The 9,189-nt window shown below is 42.0% G+C and overlaps 1 protein-coding gene across 1 annotated transcript in view; it reads right to left on the minus strand.

Annotated features, from left to right (window-relative positions):
• Positions 1-6,097: 6,097 nt before the first annotated feature.
• The window catches only part of efna1b (ephrin-A1b), a gene marked incomplete at its 5' end in the record, with an annotated part of 13,150 nt that continues 10,058 nt past the window's right edge, over positions 6,098-9,189 (minus strand). Inside the window, 4 exons of the mRNA XM_080540022.1 lie at positions 6,098-6,400; positions 7,094-7,219; positions 7,393-7,458; positions 7,772-8,067. Coding sequence (XP_080396148.1) covers positions 6,261-6,400; positions 7,094-7,219; positions 7,393-7,458; positions 7,772-8,067 — 628 coding nt within the window. The 3' untranslated portion in view covers positions 6,098-6,260. The remainder of the gene's footprint in view (positions 6,401-7,093; positions 7,220-7,392; positions 7,459-7,771; positions 8,068-9,189) is intronic.

Consider the following 9,189-nt stretch of genomic DNA (forward strand, 5'->3'; position numbering starts at 1 on the left):
ATACTAGAAGTGTTGTTGAGTAGATTGGTAGTACAAATCTCCTGAGTTGCAGGAGGAGATTGATTGGACCATAAGGTACTGCATGTTTGAGGCATAACTAGGCCTACAGTATGCAATGGGCTCCTCTCTTTCACTGTCATTATGTAGTCTATGAGATAGCTTTTGAATAAGGTGGTTTTGTGTTGACCTTGACTTTTAATATCTGTGCAGTTATCGCCTATGGCTCATGGATAATGCCATTTTGTGCTCAAACTGAGGGTTTTATATTGGTATTGATGTTCACAATCTGCCCTATTTTGTATCTGATTTGCTTGCTATTTCTTTTCCTGTTCTATAAGTTACTATATGCCTACCTATATATATATATATATATATATATATATATATATATATATATATATATATATATATATATATATATATATATATATATATATATATATATATATATATATATATATATATATATCAGTGGAGGCTCCTCCATAGAGGTGGAGGAGGCCTGGCCTCCCCAATAATTTGAGAGAAGAGAGAGAGATTTAAAAAAGCAATAATTATATTTATTTAATTTATTTATTTAACAAAAAACATATATATATATATTAATATATATACAGGCCAGAATCCCTATCCGTTTGTATTGAGGGAGGCCAGGCCTCCCCCAGGAAAGTGGTTTCTCATAGAAGTCAATGTAATGCCATTTTTTTCATGGCAATGTGATTGGCCAAATCACTGAAAATGGGTGGGCAGAGGAGGCCTGGCCTCACCATGCATTGAGTCCAGGGCTGAAAGATTGACATTTTGTTCGTCCAATCACATGAAGCCATTTTGAGAATTCGCCAGTCACTTCAGTCAAAGAAACACTCGCCATAGTGGCTACGAGTGTCCTATCAACTTGTCCTTTGCAGGACACATCTAGAACACCCATGGCTATTATCCCTAACAATAATAGCTCATTTGGCCAAAAAATACTTTTGCTTAAAATGACCTCGGAAGTCGGCGAGATTCTGGCGCGATTTATACATCGAATAGGTAGACAACAGAACATTTAGGATTTATTGAACAGTTTTATTTTTAATGTAGTCGATTTCGTTTTATTACAAGTCAATTTAATATTCTTCTATAAGAACAGGAAACATTCCATCGCGAGTGAAGCGAGCAAGTGGAAAAAATGTTGGCCTCCTCAACTCTGGAAGTCACCAGCCTCCACTGGTGTAGATGCAGTATGTAATAGAGGTGGCGCAATGGTTAGTGAATTGGACTCTTGATCGGAAGGTCGTGAGTTCAAATCCCGCCTGAGACCACCCTATTTTGCCCTTGAGTAAGGCACTTAGCCCTCAATTACTCCAGGGGGAATGTCCCTGTAATTCGTAATTGTAAATCGTTTTGGATTAAAAGCGTCTGCTAAATGGCAAAAATTAAAAATTAAAAAATAAAATTTGTTCAATCCAGGAGACCATTCAGGTGTTGTATGTAAATGAATGTACAACATCAGAAGATAATCTTTGTATGGGTCACCACACACCACCAGTATATTGTGTCTCTGTGTACCTTCGCTAATGCTACTTGCCCGTGTCAGTTTAGAAAGCAATGCTCTCAGTTGATCTGTTCATCCCATGGTTTATTAATGCTGTCACTTAGGCTAGCGGGCTTAAGCGCTTTACGACTACTAAACGTGATGCATGCTCTGGAGACAGTTTTTGGCCAGCGACCTCGCTCTGTGTCCTACAACAGTACGTTAGAATTATAAGGTTCTATCTCCATTTTTGTCAAAATTGAGTTTTTTTACATAATCTGATCCATTGGGTGTTTATTAATGCCTGTGTGGTGTTATTTTAAAAATGTTGACATTTTTGAGTTAGTAATTAATAAAATACAAAGGTTCCATCTCACAAAACATAATGGAATGTAAAAACTTTGACGCTCAATATCTCTGAACTAAGAACCTTATCATTCTAAACGGAGATAGAACCTTCTCATTCTAAACGGAGATAGAACCTTATCATTCTAAACGGAGATAGAACCTTCTCATTCTAAACGGAGATAGAACCTTATCATTCTAAACGGAGATAGAACCTTCTCATTCTAAACGGAGATAGAACCTTCTCATTCTAAACGGAGATAGAACCTTCTCATTCTAAACGGAGATAGAACCTTATCATTCTAAACGGAGATAGAACCTTATCATTCTAAACGGAGATAGAACCTTATCATTCTAAACGGAGATAGAACCGTGTCATTCTAAACGGAGATAGAACCTTGTCATTCTAAACGGAGATAGAACCTTATCATTCTAAACGGAGATAGAACCTTATCATTCTAAACGGAGATAGAACCGTATCATTCTAAACTGAGATAGAACCTTATCATTCTGAACGGAGATAGAACCTTATCATTCTAAACGGAGATAGAACCTTATCATTCTAAACGGAGATAGAACCTTATCATTCTAAACGGAGATAGAACCTTATCATTCTAAACGGAGATAGAACCTTATCATTCTAAACGGAGATAGAACCTTATCATTCTAAACGGAGATAGAACCTTATCATTCTAATTAGAATAATTAGAATGTTTAGAGATAAGCTCACGAAATGCACTTGTGATACTGTGTTAACTGTAATGTTAGACAGACGGACAGTCTGCTGAGGGCCAGTAGTAGTGCTGGTTGATGAGATACATTATACTGTGTACATACTGTATGTATGTATGTTAGTAGTAGTGGTCTAATGGATAGTGAATTGGACTCTTGATCGGAAGGTTCAAATCCCGCCTGAGACCACACTATTTTGCCCTTGAGTAAGGCACTTAGCCCTCGATTACTCCAGGGGGAATGTCCCTGTAATTCGTAATTGTAAATCGTTTTGGATTAAAAGCGTCTGCTAAATGGCAAAATTAAAAATTTAAAAATAAAATGTGTTCAATCCAGGAGACCATTCAGGTGTTGTAAATGAATGAATGTACAACATCAGAAGATAATCTTTATATGGGTCACCACACACCACCAGTATATCAGTGGAGGCTCCTCCATAGAGGTGGAGGAGGCCTGGCCTCCCCAACAATTTGAGAGAAGAGAGAGAGATTTAAAAAAGCAATAATTACATTTTTTATTTTTTATTTAACAAAAAACTGTTCTCACCTTGCAGGAATGGTGGAGTGGAATGAATTACACAATTTGAGTATCATTACTAATGCTGTAAATATGCTCAAATATGGCCTGGAATCATCTTCTATATCTACGTCCAATAAAACTGGGTATTAAGTCCTATTCGCACAGGACTAGTATTATCTGGTGACCTCTTTCATTTAGAAATTCCCCCTGACTTTCTGTATTACGTGTGGCGCATTCGGATGGGATTTAGCGAAGCCTGTGTTATACTGGAATTTACAGACAATGCGGTCATTTGCGGTGGAATTTTTACAGACATTTTTTACGGACATGGCCGATTCGCACAGGATTAAGAACACAGACGACCTCCGTAATTATTACAAAACAGGCGTACTAATCCTGTGCAGGTCCGATAGATGGGCGTTTTACAAGACAAGGCTGTTTTACTGACCTTTAAAATATAATATGTCTAAATCTATTAAGCTAGCTAACATGGACTTTGACAGATGGTATTTTATACCCCTCCATTTTCACAACGGTACACCTTTAAAGCTCTGGGCAAGAATCCATGTTTAGTCTGGTTTCACACAGAAAGGAGACTTGACGACTGTATTCAGTCAGAGAGCGTGCTCTCTCTGCATAGTAAGCCCTGGGTGGTATGCAGGGTGGTAAAGGCCTTGTTGGCACCGGGCAGCCTTCCACTCTATTACACCATAGTGTGGTACGGATGTTCAGCTTTCCTCAGGAGAGAGAGGAAGAGGGGGAGGAAGAGGGAAAGAGACAAGTTAGCAAGAGAAAAAGGGCAAAGGAAAGGGAGAGTATAAAGGTGCGAGAGAAGGTGATAGTGACACGATCACACACAGGTGTCAGTTTGCTCATGGGGTCCTCTCACCTCTCTCTCCCTCCTTGCTCGTCTGCGGGGTTATGAAGTCTTGGCCAGGGGCAAACTATTCAGCCCAGGATGAAAGACAGAATGGGCAAAAGCGAGGGAATGAGAAAAAAGGAGGACAGGGAAAGCCCTGAGAGGGGAAGTTGGAGAGAAAGTGAGATTTTCTTTGGAGGGCAGAGGGATGCGTTTGCCACAGGAACTTTGTCGACCATCGAAACATTTACTGTTGTTCAAAATAGCAGCTTGTAGCAGTTAAATGTTTAACTGTAGCTGCTTTTGTGTGATAAAGTCTCCAAATGTTTTAATTAAAAGTGTTGAGGGGAAAAAAAATCAAGTCAAGTCATTTGTTATTATATCACCATTTTTATTTCACTTAAGGTTTTCACATTTTAAACAAATGTAGTCCTTTTCATATAACTTTCTATATGTACACATTTTACATACAAACATATATAAAATAACACAAACATTTACCAAGAAAAAAACAGATATGTCTCCATGTCTGTCGGTGCTGTAGTGTGTATTTTGGCTATTCCTTCAATCCTATTTTGGCGTCAGATAAAACAGTTTATGCCATAAACATTAACAGAGTTACCAGTGTACCATGCTATCTGTTTGCCTTTGGGATGTTTGAGTGGCTGAATGACCGTCAACAGCAAGGAAGTACAATCTCAAGCCACGATGCAACCAATACACCCTATGAGTTCTGTCATCACCAATTTGAATTGTACTCTTTCCATTCAATACACATTCTCTCAATCTCAGTCCTATTACACTCCTCTGTTCAACGCAAAACCATATGGAAGTACAAAAGCAAAATAACAACAACAACAACAACAACGATTACATCACTCAAAACTGCAGTGCTATGATGTGGTGTGCCTCTGCTCCGAGGGGGGCAGATCTATGTTGCTGCACATCTAGAATGCAGTGAGTGTATACATGTCTGCTTGCTCCAGTCTAGCATGTTTTTTTTTTTTTTTTTAATTTGTTTTTCAGATTTTATCCCTTTTTCACCCAATTTGGTAGCCAATTTAACCCAACTTAGCATCCAATTATCCCCTGCCTATTGCATAGGATCCGCCGCACGACCCCGTGGCCGGCAGTCCCAGAGGAGGGCGCCAGGCAGACTAGGCTGACTGGCTCCTCGAGCCCAGTACCGTTATTCCGGCACCCAGGGGGCGGTGTTGCGCGACGGATCCTAGTCCAGAAATACTCCTATACCCCCCTCGGAAGCGGCCGGCCAATATGCCGCTTCCCGTGTGCCTCGGCCATATCTGGATCTGGCGAGCCGGGATACGAACCCCGGCCCCGGTGGGCAGCATGCACTAGCGGCCAGTGCGTAGACCGCTACACCACCGCGGGGCCAGTCTAGCATGTTTATGTCTATGCTTTTAGAGTATGTTTCTCTGTCACATCATTGGGCTTTGCACAGTGACATATCCACAAAGAGATCCACTGTAGGTCTGAGTGCTACACTACCACATGACAAAAACCCTGTTTAGTGGAGTTACCATTAATACATAACATTGTGTACACATATCATCAAAAATCTCTACATGTAGAGGAGGAAGAATGAGACTGGCAGTTTGAGATAACCACTGTAACCACTGTAAGATTTACAAATATTGAACAGAAGAAGAGTATGTTCCCAGATACGTAGTTTTGTCAAATGAAATTCAGGATAATGAAGAGTGTTATCCCTTGTCAGTTGTTAACACGTTATGTGATTCCTAATCCAATGCTTTCCCAGTTACAGTCACAGCTTTTGTCCAGGGCTGTGACGGAGAGTCAAGGAGTGTCCAAAACCAAAACATAACAAACTGCTTTAGTCTAGTGAGAGAAAGATGAAATTGAGCGAAAAACTGAGAAAGAAAACGGAGAAAAAAAATTCTCATTAATTTAGAAAAAATATGTTGAATCAAACAACCAACAATACTTTTGGAGGTCCTCTTCTCTGGAACGTCCACGTTCCAATCACTTTCATGTCCATGCAAACACACACACATACTGTACACACACACACATACTGTACACACACACACACACACACACACTGTACACACACACACACACACACACACACACACACACACACACACACACAGCTCTGTCGCATATAAAAAAATCTCTGTAAAAATCTGTAATGTCTGTGCCAATGACCAGCATTGGAGAGGCAGTGTCTCTGTGGGGGCTAGGCCTGGGGTAGGGGGGGGGGGCTAGGCCTGGGGGGGGACCAGCATCAGTGTGCCCCAGTCAGTCTCAGTGCAGGGACAAGGACAGGGACTGGAACAGGGCTAGGAAGACTGGAATCATGGTGACCAAGAGAGAGAAGGAGACCAGCTGAACGCCTGAACTGCCCACACTCTTCTGAACTTTAGGCTCCAACACAGCAGGATCATCTGGGGGGAGAGAGAGAGAGAGAGAGAGAGAGAGAGAGAGAGAGAGAGAGAGAGAGAGAGAGAGAGAGAGAGAGAGAGAGAGAGAGAGAGAGAGAGAGAGAGAGAGAGAGAGAGAGAGAGAGAGAGAGAGAGAGAGAGAGAGAGAGAGAGAGAGAGAGAGAGAGAGAGAGAGAGAGAGAGAGAAAGGGACAGAAAGGGTTAGTCCTGACTCCTTTTGATTTCAACACTTAACGATAAACAGAAATAAGCAGCATACAACTACTTTCACATCATGTCTATATTGGTCTATTTGTGTTGAAGAGGGGTTTTGTTCTCTTTATAGACAAATGAATGATTACTGGAATACTTCTGGAGTTGATAATGCGTGACGTTAGAATTATAAGGTTCTATCTCCATTTTTGTCAACATTGAGTTTTGTACATAATCTGACCTATTAGGTGTTTATTACGGTAATGCCTGTGTGGTGTTATTTTTTAAATGTTTAAATGTTTTTGTTAGTAATTAATAAAATACTAAGGTTCCATCTCACAGAACATAATGGAATGTAAAAACGTTGACGCTCAATATCTCTGAACTGCCCTAAACGGAGATAGAACCTTATCATTCTAAACGGAGATAGAACCTTCTCATTCTAAACGGAGATAGAACCTTCTCATTCTAAGCTCACGAATGGTCAGATGATGGATGACTCACCGGCTGGGAGCCTGTTGGAGGGGTTGTGCGCTCCTCCGGCTGCTCCTATCTTTGTGTTTCCTCCATCCATCGCTTTCTCCATCTCTTCAACCTTCTCTTTGTCTTCCTTCTTGGCCTTAGCAGAGCCTGTAGAGGACAGAGAGGACATGGGTAAGGACCTGACCAGATGAACAACACTGACAAAAGCTCATACTGTACAACCACACCAACATTTACAACTTGACCCATAATATGGGAAACTAGTATAAACTAGCCACTGAAGCATGATAATGCCATGCAGAACAAGGTAGTGAGCTCACCATGAGGTCCGACAACTTCCACCTTCATTCTCAGACACTCTTGGCCATGGTGGTGCAGAGGCTTGGCTAGAGAGAGAAAGAGAGAGAGAGAGAGAAATTTAATACAAAATAATACAATCATTTAACTCTTCAACCTTAGGATAGTATTGCCTGTACACCTCTCTAAAGCAAATATCTTCAGAGGTGCGTTTGACAGTATGCCCTAATACAGTATTTTCCTATCGAAACAATTCGTTCACATGTTGTAGGGCTCCAGGTATGGGACGGTATTGGAGAAGCGCCATTATGTACTTTATGGGTAGGATTGGTAGTGTTTTGGTAGTATTTCGTAGTGCAGTGGTAGTATTAGTAGTGTAGTGGTAGTATAATAAATACTTACAGATATAGTAGTAGCTCTCCCCCTGGCGGAACTCCTTGCCCAGAGTGAAGGGGGTGAAGCGTTGGAACTTCTCCGAAAACCTCTCGGGGGCATGAGCAGCGAAGGGCCGGGAGCACTCCCAGCGCAGCTGGTCGAAGGAGTGGGGTTTGCACGACTCGTAGTCGTCTCTCTCCACCATGTACAGCACGTAGCGCTCTGCCTCCTGGGAGGGCAGCTCGCCACGGTTATAGTGGGGACAGATGATGTCCAGGTAGTCGTTGATACGGACCTCCACGGTGTACTCATCCCACCGGAAACTAGAACGAAAGAGAGAGAGAGAGAGAGAGAGAGAGAGAGGGCATGGTTAGTGATATGGATAACAGGCAGCATATTGAGTTTGCAAGAGTAACAAAACACAGACTGAGGGGACACTGAGGGGATTGTTTTTAATAGACATATAGATAAAGTGTTGTTGCTAGTTTTTTTGTTGTCTTGATGATACCCTGTCACATAGACAACTTCACGACACATACACCCAAGGACAGGGTGAGGCCGTGTTTGTATGGGCTGATCCACTCACATGTACACACACGCATACGAGTGGAAAACAACGACTTACTCACGCAAACACACACACACACATGCATATTCAGGAGCACAAAAGCTGTGACATGACTCAATGTCGCAGCCCAAAACAACCCACACGAGTGTGCGTGCGTATGCGAGTGTGTTGTTCGACACGTGTAGACCTGTCACCAACCCAAACAGTCAAAATTAGAAAGTAACCATTCAGGCTGGACTTCTTGGCTTTATTTAGTTAGACATAGTCACATACCATAATAACACACCTTCTCTCTCTATGCCCATGCCTTTCCCTTAGTGTCTCTTTCTGGCCATCCCATCTCTCTCTCTCCCTCCCTCCCTCCCTCCCTCCCTCCCTCCCACCCTCCCTCTCTCTCTCGGCTTTTTACCAGTTCTATATTGTTTTAAGGGTTGAGTTTCACTGCCCACCTGCTTCCATGGAGACAACATTCTGAGTGACAGTTTACCCCCAATGGTTGCTCTGTCTCTCTCGCTCTGTCTGCACAAGTAGATTCAATCACTCCCCTTTTTTCCGTCTGGACTACTCATTAGACGTAGGTTGCTATCTATCTCACTCCCTCTCTCTCTCTCTCTCTCTCTCTCTCTCTCTCTCTCTCTCTCTCTCTCTCTCTCTCTTTCTGTCTGTACCTGTTGTTGTGACCATGGGTGTGACTGTTTTGGCTCCTCCAAGTGACTTTTCACCCTAATTCTCTGTCTCCTCTCCCTCCTTCGTTCAACCCCACTCCATCAAAGGGAGAGACAGAGGGAGGTGGAGACAGTCAGACTGTCTCGCTCTTCTTTCTTTTCATCTTCACCCACCCCTTTTGCTTTTTATTACTCTTCTTAAGCGTTGCCGC

The sequence above is a fragment of the Nansenia antarctica genome (assembly GCF_963989245.1).
Source record: "Nansenia antarctica genome assembly, chromosome: 10".
Lineage (NCBI taxonomy): Eukaryota > Metazoa > Chordata > Actinopteri > Argentiniformes > Microstomatidae > Nansenia > Nansenia antarctica.